This window comes from Phoxinus phoxinus (assembly GCF_949152265.1).
Source record: "Phoxinus phoxinus genome assembly, chromosome: 16".
Classification (NCBI taxonomy): Eukaryota; Metazoa; Chordata; class Actinopteri; order Cypriniformes; family Leuciscidae; genus Phoxinus; species Phoxinus phoxinus.
The window spans coordinates 5,283,236-5,297,993 of record NC_136891.1 but is presented as its reverse complement, the minus strand read 5'-3'; the positions used below and the strand labels follow the sequence as shown (position 1 = coordinate 5,297,993).

Genomic DNA, 14,758 nt, shown 5'->3' with positions numbered 1-14,758 from the left:
TTATATAAAAAAGTACATTTTATCTCTTTACTTGAATTTAACACAAAACCCTGCTAGAGAAAACAAGCATTTAAAGTTGGACTTTTGACTCAAAACTTGAAAGCCAATGTGACAACTTGCCCCGATTTCCTGTTTAATGTAACGCAACACAAAACTCCTGGATTGGCAAGTGATAAATGACAATTATAAATCAGTATATGCACCGATATAAATGCATCTTCAATGATATACACAGGCTGGAGTGGAAGATTAGATCATTTAATTTAAGTGGGGGTGGTGGGGGTCTCATTATGGTTTCACATTAGGCGTGACGTAAGCAACCACGAACTCAGACCCTGTGTGTCCCGCGCGCTCAAAACAGACGCAGCGCGCACTCCGAGCAGCAACACGCGGAACGGAGATTGTCTCTGCCTCTTGAGTCTGCAAAACCAGACAAAGACCTCTCCGGATAAGATCAACAGCAGACAACATCTGTGTGCATCATGAAGTTTGCGGCTTTGGTCTGCTTGTTTGTGTTCCTCGCTGCGGGTAAGTGAAATTCTCATAAAGAATCATTGCATAAATCATTTCAGCACCATGGCCAGCGACACGACAGTTATGCTGCAGAAACAAATAGTACATCACAATGGGAATTTTCGTTTTTTTGCACAAGTAAAACGTTTGGATAATTGGTGATATCGAGATGAATAACCTTAAAAACATTTTGCATTACGATTTGCACAAAAATGATACAAAGCTTTTACTATCCCAGATGGAGATTCCATACCAGTTGAGCAGGACAGCCGAAGAGAGGATCTGGTATGCTGTTGCTTCTGTTTATGAGGGGAAAAAACCCCTAATGCATTTATTTCTCTACTCGTTTTATTTATGTACACACTTTCATTTCAGCTTACCCGGTGTTTAGTTCAGATCCTTTCAAAGGTGCTCTACAAGACTGATGATAATCCAGTGTATCCAGAATGCAAAAACATCCTTACACCAGGTACGTTGTTACTTTCCACTGTTCGTATTGTGTTGCTTCAATGTGTTTTTGAGGTAAAAGAACATTGGTTTATTATTGGATTAACTCAAAAGTGACTTCTTCTGAAAGGTTATTCTAGCATTGCACTGTTTGCAGAGCGAACTTGCATATACATTCATCAAAAATATAATTTGGACATATAACGTGAAAACAGTCAGACTACATTATCGTCATAACTTCTAATCTCAGTACATTGTGTCTGGTGGAGGAGACAGTTATGGGTCAGTGGTTTCATTCTAAGACTGTGGAATAATAATTGGATGTATTCATGCAATGCATAAGCAATGGAGTGGAAATGAGTTACGAGTCATTTGCATGTGTGTTTTGTGCCCATTTTTTTGTCTCCCTGAATTCAGGATCAGGTCATTCCACAGTTGTGAAAAATCAGGAAGATGTTTTACAACTGGCTCAAGAGGAGCTGAAAAAACCAAGAGGAGAGTCTAAAGTCAAGGATGAGGAACTCATTGAGGATCTTCTCAAAACTGACAAACGCGAAGAGCTGGATGACGAACGGAGCCAGGAAGAGTTTCCAAATTTTATGAAAAGAAGAATAAAAGACAGGCGTGAGGAAATGGACGATGAACGGAGTCAGGAAGAATTCCCAAGTTTTATTAAAAGAAAAATCAAAGAAAAACGCGAGGAACTAGATGGGGAACGGAGCCAGGAAGAGTTTCCCAGTTTTATGAAGAGAAGAATCAAAGAAAAACGTGAGGAACAGGATGATGAACGGAGCCAGGAAGAGTTTCCCAGTTTTATGAAGAGAAGAATCAAAGAAAAACGTGAGGAACAGGATGATGAACGGAGCCAGGAAGAGTTCCCTAGTTTTATGAAGAGAAGAATCAAAGAAAAACGTGAGGAACAGGATGATGAACGGAGCCAGGAAGAGTTCCCTAGTTTTATGAAGAGGAGAATCAAAGAAAAGCGTGAGGAACAGGATGATGAACGGAGCCAGGAAGAGTTCCCTAGTTTTATGAAGAGGAGAATCAAAGAAAAACGTGAGGAACAGGATGATGAACGGAGTCAGGAAGATTTCCCAAGTTTCTATAAAAGAGGCTACAAGCATAAAAGAGAAGATTATGATGATGAGAGAAGCCAAGAGGAATTTCCTCAAAAAAGACATTTTTCCATCCTTTACAAGCGTGATAACCCCGATGAGGAGCGCAGCCAGGAGGAATTCCCTCCATACGAGTATAAAAGGAGTCATCTTCTGGCCAGCAGAGAAAAACGTGAAGAACCAGACTATGATAGAAGCCAAGAAGACTTCCCAAGCTACACCCACAAAAGGAGCTACGGGGATGGAGAAGAAGAGGATGAGGAGAGTGAGGAGAGACAAAAGCGGATCTGGAAGCCATCACATAGATACCACCACAAGAAAAAGCACCACAAACGCAGTGAGAATGAGGCTTTTGAAGAACCAGACTATGACAGAAGTCAAGAAGACTTCCCAAGCTACACCCACAAAAGGAGCTACGGGGATGGAGAAGAAGAGGACGAGGAGAGTGAAGAGAGAGAAAAGCGGATCTGGAAGCCTTCACATAGATACCACCACAAGAAAAAGCACCACAAACGCAGTGAGAATGAGGCTTTTGAAGAACCAGACTATGACAGAAGTCAAGAAGAATTCCCAAGCTACACCCACAAAAGGAGCTATGGAAATGCTAGGCACCAAAAACAAATCGAGGATTTGCTCAACGAGCAATCTGAGGACATGAACTCTCAGGAAAAGAGGTCTGAGGAATTCGAAGAGGTAGACGAGGATATTGCAAAACGATACTGGAAACCCACTCATAGATACCACCATAAGAAGCATCACCACAAGCGTGGCGACTCCACAGAGCTCGAGAATGAAGATGAACCCATCTCAGAGAAGACTCACAGTCTCCATGAGTCAATAGACAAGGCCATCAAGCTCCGTTCACCTGAAGAGGAGGAAAAGGAAATTGTCCATGAGCTGAAGAAAGGACACAAGAGTTTGGCAGAGGAGAAGCTGGACAGGGAGGCTGCGTTGAGGTACCTAACAAAGAAAAAGAACGAGTTAGAGGAACGTCTACTTAACAAAGGTGATGTCTATGAGAAACGCTCCCCATGGATTTACAGAGGATACTACCATCCAGCCTGGTACAAAAGAAGCCACAAGGTGGGTGAAAGCACTGAACACCCCAACCTCAAACTAGAAGAGCTCGCCGAGACCCTCCGGTACAAAAGGGGCCTGCCTTCTCAGGAGTCGTCACCTGGGGAGGAAAAGGATGTCTCCCAACAGAAGCTTTTCACACCAAAGGAGGTATAGTATGGTAGTTTCATCCAACAGACAGTGAATTTATTACCAGGATTGCCCACCGGGAGTTACCAAAGGTTACTTGATAGTTTAACCTTAACAGTACGCTCTTAGAAAAAAAGTGCATACATTTTAGCTTTAGGGGTACAACAGCATGTCACTAGGAGGCAGTACCCTCAAAGGGACATCTTCATACCTTATTTACCCAAGAAAAGATTCACAGTACACTAAAAGGAGAATAAGGGTTTTTATATGAAACCTTAAAGGATTGTGTGCTTCATATATAGAACTTTTAGGGGTTCCCATCATGGGATCATTTTATGAATTTAGTTTTAATTCATTTTTAAGATTGATTATATTCTATTGGTTTTAACCGCTGGTAAACATACTTTATCACTATACATTTTTAAATAACCAATTACATATGAAAGTATTATGCAACAGACATTTCTCCTGCTATAGATACTTTTTGGTATAAAGGGCTCTTCAAAACTGAGTCAAGAACCCTAGGGTTCTATATAGAAAACCATTGAACTTCTCTTAAGAGTGTAGTACCTTATGGATACATACTGTATTACAACTCTAATATGCACCTTTTAGGAGTAGATACAAGTAAAAAGTTGTCCCTTTAAGGTTACTGCCCCAGTGACAAGCTGTTCTACCCCTAAAGATACATTTTTGCAAGCAAAAAAAAAAAAAAAATTGATCTGACAATGTACACATTTTGGATGTCTTCCTACTTTGATTCAACTCGTTTGTAGACACCAAGTCCTGGAATTGGTGTGCGAGATAAGAAAGATATGCAAAATGTGTACTACTGGGGAACCTTTGGGAATTGGTTTGGGAGCCCTAAAGCCTACATTCCTAGAACAAACGGGAATAATATAAAGCATGGACTGGCCTGAGATGTTTATGAATAGACAGGGATGCATTGCAAGCAAAACATGACATTAATGCAATCAAACGTTGCTCCATGGAGCGCTTGAAAAACAAGGCCAGTTTTTCTGCTTGAAGTAGCTTATCTGTATCTCTGCTTGCTGAACTTGGGCAAGTTGAGTTACTAAGAGAGGACGTGGGTAGACCGTAACCCGTTTCTCAGTTTTTATTACATGCAACTCCAACCGCACCAAAAAGTGGTTATTACCTCCCAGCAAAAATGTATCTCTGGTGACTACTTGTGTCAAATGTTCTCCTATTACAAGGTCATTTGAGTTATCAGATATGCCTGCAAGCTATGCAGAAACATTACTTTTAGTTGAGGGTGTAGAGGGAGGGATAGCTAAACTCAGAGAGAGCATGCTAAGAGCAACATTCCTCATCATGACAGGGATATTGTATAACTAAATGTACTTCCTTTTAACTTTTCTACTGAGACTGTGGAAATAGATACTTCATTCAGGGGTGTCCAATCCTGCTGGAGGGCCAATGTCCTGCTGAGTTTAGCTACAACCCCATTTAAACACACCTAAACCAGTTAATCAAGGTCTTACTAGGCATACTAGAAACTTCCAGGCAGGTGTGTTGAGGCAAGTTGTAGCAATACTCTGCAGGACAGTTTGAACACCCCTGGACTAGAGCAACGAATTGTCTTTCATTCATAAAGAAACAACCTTTGCAAACACAAAACGATTGTAAACAGATTGCAAACACACAAACACACACAAAAATTGGGGACTGATTAAGGCTGGTTTTTAAGCATCACTTAAGAGTTAGAAGTATTACATTTAATCCCTGCTCTTTTCTTTCCTCAGTTAACCGAACTTGAGAAACTGGCCTCTGTAGATCAACAGATGAAAGAGACAACTTATCCATTCCAAGAACCAGCTGAGACATCATCTTCCTCTGCTGCCTGATTGGACTTTCCATCAGCTTTATGTGCGCTCACTTGGGCTGCTTTATATGAATGCATTATTATATGTTGTACCCATTTACAACTGCATAAGACTTTTGTTATTGGTGTAAATCAGTGAATATTCAATGTGAGAGTCTGAGAAACAAGACAGTCTATAAAAAGCAAAACTAGCTCGATAATGTCATGTGAATTGTTTTTTCTTTATTACATAATCTAAAATAAGTAAGACAAATGCCCATGTACTATTGACTAGATTTAAGAGCATGCTACGTGAAAGATGCTGTACGTGTTTTAAAAATTCCTGTTGTTCTTTATGGCCTTCAATAGAACCCCAGCATTGTTTGCATTTAATAAAATGTGTAATTATGGGACCAAAGCTGATGGATTCAGTTATCATTTCTGTTTTGATGCTGGAAGCCTTTTGAACATTATTAAAAACCGATAAATATACTGTTACCCTCATGATTGACAGCTTTATTGTGAGCAAAACTTGGTTATTCGCCAAGTGCAGAGGATGGAGTCTTATACTAAAGTAAATGCATCTTTTACATCCCCCACATCTTGCTAAAAAAAAGAGAAATAAATAACGATGAAGGGAACATTCTGTAGCTCTTAAATGCAAATCTTGGCATAAAAAAAAAAGAAGTAGACTTTGAATAATAAAGTCATGCAACCATACAGAGAATAAAGAACTGCCTGAATGTGTGAGTCAACACTTATTTGGTTTCTTCTCACTTAAGCAAGTTACACTAAACTAATTGCCTTGGCAGAGACGTCACAAGATGAACTAATCTCATCCAGTTTCAGCCTCTTGGCGGCAGGCTCCTCTGATTTGTGCGGATTCCTAGCTTTGGCAGCGTCTGTAGCGACCGTGGTTCCAGACAGCAGATACCCTCCACCTCCACTCATGAGCAGCACTGGATGAGTCCGGTTGGGCAACACCTGGAACAACGATACAGAAGTGAAGAAGTCATCAAAGTCTTTGTAGGGGTGGGCGGTATGACCAAAATCTTATTTCACAGTCTTCTTATATAATAGTAATTGTATAACAATGAAGGTGTTTTTGCTGGAAATGCAGCAAAAAATGCTTTTACATAAACCATGGTGATGGCAATTTTGGGAAAATCCAGAGATTTAAATGCATCACAAATGTTGATTTATTTATTTATGGAATTTGATAGATGTACACTACCATTCAAATGTTTGGGGTTTGTGAGACTTGTTTTTTGTCAAAAATACAGTAATATTGTGAAATATTGTTACAATTTAAAGTAAGTTTTTTATTTGAATATTTGGTAAGATGTCATTTATTCCTGTGGTCAAAGCTGAATTTTCAGCATCATTACTCCAGTCTTCTGTGTCACATGATCCTTCAGAAATCATTCTAATAATGATTTGATGCTCAAGAAACATTTATGATTATTATCAATGTTGAAAACAATAAGCTGCTTGATATTTTTTTGTGTGGAAACTGTAATGCATTGCATTCAGGATTAATAAGTTCAAATATGTATTTGAAATCAAAAACTTTAAAACAGTGTAAATGTCTTTAATGTCACTTTTGATCAATTGAAATGCATCCTTATCCATTTCTTTAAAAAACAAAATCGGCAACACCTGGTCTCGGTCTCATTCGTTAACATTAGTTAATGTATTAACTAACATGAACTAACAATATTGTAAGCAACAGTATTTATTAATCTTTGTTAATGTTAGTTAATGAAAATCCAGCTGTTCATTGTTTGTTCTTATACTACAGGGCCGTTGAATGCTTGAATCTGATTGGTTGACGAACGTTCTGAGGTGTGCAATTATTTTCAGGGAACCACACGGCTAAAGTAGTTCCAGGCAGGTCTTGACCTCATTACAGTTCCATATCACTTCGCGTAGTCAACTGTAATAACGGAAAATAGGATACAATTCATAACAAGAGACACTGCAGCCCCATGCGCTTGATCTGCAATTTTCAATGTCTAACTTCACAATCAATGGAAACATGCAGTTTAATTTTAATAAATAAAGTAGGCTATACAGTCCTATACATAATCAATAAAAAATAAACTGAATATTTAAATAAATTGATAGTCCTGTTGCACGGGTTTTCGTAATTATTGAAGATAATATAACAAATAAATAAAATTGATAGGTCTATAGCCTACTTGTTAAAAGGGCTTTGTGTTTCATTTATTAGTCTAGTCTACTGTCACTAATAGAAAAAAAGAATGAACGAATTAATTAAAACGAATTGAATTAATAAATAAATAATAATATTGACGCACATGCTTCTCTCTAAGGCCGGTTATGAATGTAATTTGATACTTATGACTGATCATGCACGCGTTTTCAGCGCGTTCAGTCTGTGTTCACAGCGGTGTTTAAAATCTTCTGCATTCACAGTCAGAGAATGTTTCTAGTCGTTAAGTGTGTGTCCAGCATTACTCTGCTATCAGCGGCTCAAACCTCCGTTACTAACTCTAAAATGACGTTTTGGAATTAGCAACGGAGCATGGGTTTAGATGCGCAAGGAATTAGTCCTACTTACAAGAGCGTTTTAATGACAAAAACTTTACAAACGTCTTGAAATACATCATCTGAACAATATTCCGAGGTGTGGTAACTGTAGTATAAGCGGAATAATTGACTCCAGGCCGTTGAATTATTATAAAAATAATGCACACCCGAGGTGTAACGGCCACTCCGCTTCGCGTCGTGACCGCATTACCACCTCGGGTGTGCATTATTTTTATAATAATTCAACGGCCTGGAGTCAATTATTCCTTACATGTTAGTTCACAGTGCATTAACTAATGCTTAACAATACGCATTTGGTTTTATTAATGTATTATTAAATGTTGAAATTAACATGAACTAAGATTAATAAATGCTGTAAAAGTATTGTTAATTTTTAATTCATGTTAACTAATGTAACCTTTATTGTAAATTGTTGCCAAAAAAAATCATACTGACCCCAAACTTTTGAACAAGTATAAATCAAAGCCTGGCATTAGTGAAAAATCAACTGTGTAAAATGAATATTGAAATGAATAATGAAGAATTACCTGGTAATGCCTGATCCAGGAATCTGTTAATCTGAGACTGATTGCTCCTCCTTGTTCCCTGAGCTTTGTGTAGCACTCAATCAGCGGCTGTCCAGAACAGATCAGAGTAAATATTACTGGAAGCAGTTATCAAAACACTCCACTCAAATTGATTATGCAAATGTTTTTGAAGCAATGGTAAACCCTGATTTACAACGGAACTGAATCAACACTGAACCGACTTCAGCTGAACAACAGCCGAAATGCATCATTTTCCTGTTATCACTGTAAAGCTGCTTTGAAACAATCTGTATTATATAAAGCACCGTTTAAAAAAGGTGACTTGACTTGATTATATGGTATTCTTTAGGCCTTTGGAGAGCCGTTGGAGAGTCGATTTTTTGCTTAATAACACCATGACGATTAGTAGGCGATTATAAAATCTTCATTTTTGGGTGAACTGCCTCTTTAAAACTCTTGTCAAATCAATCGCTTTACCTCTCTGTACTGGCAGTACACTACGAACGGCCGTGATGGTGCTAGGAACTTCAGCAGACCCATTAACACGGGACAGGGGTGGAGCCGACAAGCAATCACCAACCTGAAACAAACATTCAAATCAGCTTCACCCAGTCTCAAGCGAATCACTAGAAGACTGCGGATCAATACAAAACATGACATGACAAGACGCGTCAATATTACAATAAATCACTTATATGCACAATCAAATACCAGGACATATAACATTTTAGTTGGTTTTAAATGCATTTAGGGCTGGACAACAAAGTTAAAACTAACATAATCTTTCCTGTAGCTCATACAGTAGAGAGTTAGCGCTTGCAACGCCAAGGTCATGGGTTCGATTCCCAGGGAAAGCAAGAACTGATAAAAATGTAAATGTGTACCTTGAAATGCAATGTAAGTCGCTTTGGATAAAAACGTCTGCCAAATGCATAAATGTAACATCTTAGCTATATAACAAGCCTTTAACAATAACATACCCATCTGCATTTCTCCCCTCTAGCAGAGCAGCAGCGGAGGCCAGCTTCTTCCTCTTCTCCTCCATCTTCACCTTTTTCTCTTGAGCCTGTAAGGTTAGAACGGACGGTGAATTAAATTAAGTATTTGACTTATACTGATATTTTATAGAAAAAAATCTTAAAAGACACTTCTACCAGCCTGACTAGTTCAAATTGCCCACGAACATTGTTCAACTGGTTTTTTTTTTTTTGCTGTTTTTTTTCTGTTTTCTATCTTCACACATATAATTTCACACATTTCACCTCAAGCTGCTCTTCATTTAAACTTTTGTCTCCTTGGTAACCAAGTAGACCTTTAAAAACACTTTACTGAGGGCAAAACAATACATTTTTAAACAGTTTTATTAGCTGTTGTTTAATTTTTATAATTATTGACATTTTATTCATATTTTAAAATGGACTAAATACAGCACATTTTTAAATGGTTTGTGGATATTTAGCTTTTTCTTTAAATTATCATATGTATATATATGAGAGAGAGAGAGAGAGAGAGAGAGAGAGAGGGAGAGAGAGAGGGAGAGAGAGAGGGAGAGGGAGAGGGAGAGGGAGAGGGAGAGAGAGAGAGAGAGGGAGAGAGAGAGAGAGAGGGAGAGAGAGAGGGAGAGAGAGAGGGAGAGAGGGAGAGAGAGGGAGAGGGAGAGGGAGAGAGAGAGGGAGAGAGAGAGGGAGAGGGAGAGGGAGAGAGAGAGGGAGAGGGAGAGGGAGAGGGAGAGGGAGAGAGAGAGAGAGAGAGGGAGAGAGAGAGAGAGAGGGAGAGGGAGAGAGAGAGGGAGAGAGAGAGGGAGAAAGAGAGGGAGAGGGAGAGGGAGAGGGAGAGGGAGAGAGAGAGAGAGAGAGAGAGAGAGAGAGAGAGAGAGAGAGAGAGAGAGAGAGAGAGAGAGAGAGAGAGAGAGAGAGAGAGAGAGAGGGAGAGGGAGAGGGAGAGGGAGAGGGAGAGGGAGAGGGAGAGGGAGAGGGAGAGGGAGAGAGATTTTAGAGGTAATCATTAATATTAATAATTATATTCATATTTTAAAATGGAAAAGTTTGGTTGTGGACATTACAACATAAATAGTTTGAAATCGTTTGTTTATTTATATTTTTGTTTAAATTACTTTTTGAACAAAATAATAATTGATATTTGTAATTATTCAATACATATAATATGTAAAACTGGAAAGGTTTGGTCTTGGCCTTTTTTAAATGTTTTTAGCTTTTTGTTTAAATGATCTTCAAGTAATAAATAAAATGTATAATAATTTTAATTATATTCATAATTTAAAATGTTATATTCATGTTTTCAAATTTAGAAACAATAAAATCTATACAAAAAAGCAAAATCAGCAAAAAATAAATGAAGGCATGGAAATATGTTTCCAATTCAATGAAGGTTAACAATATATGTTTTTATAAATCAACCCCTAAGACATAACAGCAGTTGCAGAAACACACAAAGACGAAGCGATATATGAGTGTTAAACTCTCTCACCCTCTGTTCTCGCAGTCTTTCTCTCTCCGCTCTCCTCATTTCTTCTTGCGGGTCGACGCTGACCTCCATACTCTGAGGTTCTGACTTCTTCTCCTCAGACACACCTGAGGTTTCCTGAGAAGAGTCAGATCCACCGATCCTGCTGCCGTTGGCCTGAGAATCTGCGTCCTTCTCCGTCAAATCCAGGGTTCCCGCCAGCAGAGCGTTAACTTTGCATAGAGGGAAGTCATGCAGCGTCTCGTGGAAGTGTGACGGGAAGCCGAAGCTCTCCATGCCGGCTCTCGTTGGCCCTCCACCGGGATACATCTGAATCACTGAGCCAAAACCTGAGGAAGAAAACATTTAGATCATCAGCATAGTGGAACAGTGGTCAGCTATTGCATGAAGATACAGAAACAGAGAAAAGTAAAGTGTGATTACCTCCCATTCTCTCCATCACTGAGCCCAACACAAGACCAGCACAGGTCTCAAACACAATGATTTTACTGCCAGCGTGGATGTTACCCAGAGTCAATATCTGAGCCAATGTGTCGTACCGCAGGTGACTAAAAGAGTGGAAAAAATACTGTAAATGCTTATGAAACATTCAAATCCTGATATGTACTAGTACAGGGTTTCTCAAACTGGGAATCTATTAGCTATTAATTAAATCATAAAAATGTTAAGTAAGCAATCAAAATAAAACACTCTTACTTGAAATGAAACGAGGCATTTATATACATACAAACTTTTATGTTAGATGCCATTAATCACGATTAATCGATTTGAAAGCACAAAAACAAACTAATTAAAATGAAAAAAGTACATAATAAAATTGGAGAAAAAAAATGGAAAAAGAATAAAAGTCAATTTGAAATATTAATACATAAACTTGTGGGTTTGAAAAGGTGCGAGTAAATGATGACTGTATTCATTTTTGAGTGAACTAGTCTTCCTAGATCCCATACCATATTTTTCCTGGTTCTCTGCCGTGGTACATCATGGCGAGGAGTCGAGCGGAGGGCTTCAGGACTGTTATGTCACTCTCGTACCTGTGTGCATATTGGCAAAGTACATGTTAATAGTTATATTTTTTCGAGTGATTGATACAATATGAGTTAAAAATGTTTATCAACTGTTTGAACTCACTTTTTCTTTTTCTTCTTGATGTATTTCGCTTGAGCAAATTCAGTTTTGTCCTTGAATGTTGTACTGTTGTCTATGAGCTGCTGAACAATCTCCTTAATGCACATGAAAGAAAGGACATGTGAGAAAAGTGTCTTTGTAACCAAATATGACAACCTAAATACCTTCTATACGGGTATCAATAACACCACAAAATGGCTTCCTGTCAAGAAGCGTGCTACTTTTCTAAGCAACTGGCCAAACTAAATTTCACCAGTGAGTGATTAAACGGCAAAAATCTCACAGGCTTACACTGAAGGGGCGACCAGTCATATTTGGATTTAGTTCTGTATTTGAGCCCTATATACGGTTACGTTCACATACAGTTCAGTTATTTACAGGAGTGACAACCGCATTATATAGCCACAATAGACTCACAACTGCCTTCTTGAAGATTTTAGGCTGCATTTACACTGGCACCAAAAAAAGAAAAAAAGAAATCTTATTTTTCACTCACCCTGACATATGAAACCTGATATATGAAATATATATATGTATATATATATCAATTCAGTCAGATTTTGCGCTGCAAACATCAATGACAGCTTTTATCGTATCCATGCTAGCAAATAATCACGGCCACCCAACGTGAATTAGAAAATAATTTTAGTACAACCCGAGGGTCAACCATAGTAAAGCAATCACCAACAGAATAATTTTGGCCGGGATTAATGTAAACACAGATATCGGATACCAGTCGTGTCTAATGTGAATGTAAACAGGTGTGGGGAAATCGCATAAGTGATAAGACCTTTCAGTTTTATCGACGTTGCCATCTTTGATATTATACTGGTCACTGTCGCTATGATTACTGGTAAGAGAATACGGGTTTGACTCCCCATATAGACAGTATTTAAGATGTTACTATAAGTTGCTGTTTGAACGGAACATTTCGAGACTTACACCTAAGTAAATGCGGCTGTAAACGTAGCCTTTACTCGGGTACATACCTGCCCCTTTAACCCTTGCTCTTTCAGTGTTTCAATATCATCTCTGGTCAGTTTTTGAGATCTGCCATCATCCACTATATGTCTGTTATCCTGGCCTGCTTCCTTAGAATCTATGACAGCGGAAAAGAGAAACAAATTCATCTCCACCGGGAGAAAATAAATGAATACACAGATAACAACGCAAATCTGTAATATCCTTACCTAAAGAGTCTCCTGCACCTTTTACTGCCTTGGGTTTGAGTGAACCGCTGGCTTCGATTTCAAACATGGTCCTGTACAGCTGCCCAACCACATTGTCCAAGAAGAACCACTGCTTCTCAAAGATCACTTTCCTAAAACACACAATACACAGAATGTCAAATCAAAGCAAGTGAGGCGAGCAACAAGCCCTTAAAGGCAGGGTAGGCGAGTTGATCCAGAAACTTTTTTGTTATGCTGGTTGTAAGTCTTTTCACATCCTGATAGCAATCACTAAGTTAAGTGGTCTAAATATATATAGTCTGTGGAAGGCGTAGGACCATAAAATACAACCTGCCTGTCAACGAATGTTTTTTCAAACCTCCACACAACTGTTCGCTCAGACATCGCATGTCATCAGCGCGCTTCATGCTATGCAGAGTTAGACAGACATCAGTCACCAAGCACATACACAAATGGCCGCCGCCGTGACATAATGCTCAGAGTGCTTTATGACTATAATTTATGCGTTTCAAAGGGAACACTATCAGCGCTGAAAATAATCTGCAGCAGTCAGGTGGTGCAGGTCAGTGAGCAGGCCTTAAACTAAGTGGATTTTGTTCATTATTACTGTAATGTTATGTGCTTTGAAACATGAGGTAGTTTGCTCCCTGGTTGCTATTGCTACCCTACCTGTAAAGTCGGCATGAGACAGAAGCTGCAATAGTATATTATTCATTATTGTGATGAGTGAAAGCTTTCCCGGACAAGAAAAAATGTTCGGCGGGACTTGATTGGATGATAGTGGTTTGCTATTGGTGGATCTCAAGTGAGTGACAGGATGCCATAATAATCCATAAATAAAGTCCATTTTGATTTCATGGTGACTTTAACTGGAGTGATATTTGAATATTATACTTTATACTATCAATTGTGAGATTTACAACAGCTAAGATTATTAGCTGCTCATTTTTTACATGGCTTTAAAAATAAGCAGTGGTCTTCTTCACAAGTCTAAGACCACTAATGAAAACACTATATATATTAGAATAATTTAAGTGCAAAGATGAATTTAAAAACTGACATGAAGTCTAAGTTTATGTCATGTTTACCTTTTGCAGATTATGACACCTAAATAGCGCAGAAAGCAATACATGTCTGGTTATTTTAATATTGTAACTTTACTTTGATGTGCAGGTTTAATTCGTTTTATTAATCCCATCGATTTTCAAGGTGGTGTATACAAAACCTCAAGCCATTAAACCTGCAAGACTTATAATTTATGACATTTAATAAAAAGTTGTTAAACTCACTTTTTATTTTCGACCAGCACTGATTTGAAGACATCTCCTCGTTTTAGCACTACATAATCTCCGTAATTTATAGTGCTCTCAGCATCGCTGTCATTTACACACTCCGCCATTTACTGTGATCAGCGTGGATAAAGCTAGGCCGGAGAATGTTTTAAAAATAGTTTACACTTCAACAAACCCGACGCGAAAGTTGCAGTTTCTGTCTGCAAACAACAGTAATTTCACATATGCTCCAGCTCCTTAGTCTCCGCACGTGTGTTGTGTTCTGTCACTTCCTGTTCTGAGAGGCCAGTTAATCGAGTGCTGATTTCTAGGGCCACAGTCTGTCAGGAAGACTAGTAAGTCACAGATCAAAACGATTTTAGTCACTTAAAAATAAACGTGTACATTAATACATATCCTCATTTTTAAGTGACCAAACCTCACATTAGGTTTATACTAATGAAAACTATATAAAATA

The 14,758-nt window shown here is 38.5% G+C and overlaps 2 protein-coding genes across 2 annotated transcripts; one reads left to right on the top strand and one right to left on the bottom strand.

The window, feature by feature from the left end:
- Positions 1-351: 351 nt before the first annotated feature.
- Positions 352-5,185, top strand: chgb (chromogranin B). Its single transcript, XM_079584109.1, has 5 exons — positions 352-528; positions 752-798; positions 889-982; positions 1,378-3,302; positions 5,048-5,185. The coding sequence occupies exons 1-5, from the start codon at positions 483-485 to the stop codon at positions 5,147-5,149; spliced, it is 2,214 nt and encodes a 737-aa protein (XP_079440235.1). The 5' UTR covers positions 352-482; the 3' UTR covers positions 5,150-5,185.
- A 169-nt stretch (positions 5,186-5,354) lies between these two features.
- On the bottom strand, positions 5,355-14,635 carry trmt6 (tRNA methyltransferase 6 non-catalytic subunit). Its single transcript, XM_079584110.1, has 11 exons — positions 14,299-14,635; positions 13,010-13,140; positions 12,809-12,918; positions 11,823-11,914; positions 11,642-11,725; positions 11,115-11,239; positions 10,695-11,020; positions 9,188-9,273; positions 8,685-8,787; positions 8,208-8,294; positions 5,355-6,090 (listed from the first exon to the last, which is right to left on the bottom strand). Exons 1-11 carry the CDS (start codon positions 14,406-14,408, stop codon positions 5,893-5,895), a joined length of 1,452 nt encoding a protein of 483 aa, XP_079440236.1. The 5' UTR covers positions 14,409-14,635; the 3' UTR covers positions 5,355-5,892.
- Between the last annotated feature and the right edge of the window lie 123 nt (positions 14,636-14,758).

Coding starts and splice junctions, on each gene's coding strand:
- chgb (XM_079584109.1), top strand. CDS start 483: ATGAAGTTTGCGGCTTTGGTCTGCTTGTTTGTGTTCCTCGCTGCGG. Junction 983..1,377: donor CAAAAACATCCTTACACCAG/GTACGTTGTTAC, acceptor CCCTGAATTCAG/GATCAGGTCATTCCACAGTT. Junction 3,303..5,047: donor AGCTTTTCACACCAAAGGAG/GTATAGTATGGT, acceptor TTCTTTCCTCAG/TTAACCGAACTTGAGAAACT.
- trmt6 (XM_079584110.1), bottom strand. CDS start 14,408: ATGGCGGAGTGTGTAAATGACAGCGATGCTGAGAGCACTATAAATTAC. Junction 12,919..13,009: donor AGGTGCAGGAGACTCTTTAG/GTAAGGATATTA, acceptor CCGCTGTCATAG/ATTCTAAGGAAGCAGGCCAG. Junction 11,915..12,808: donor AGCAAGGGTTAAAGGGGCAG/GTATGTACCCGA, acceptor ATGTGCATTAAG/GAGATTGTTCAGCAGCTCAT.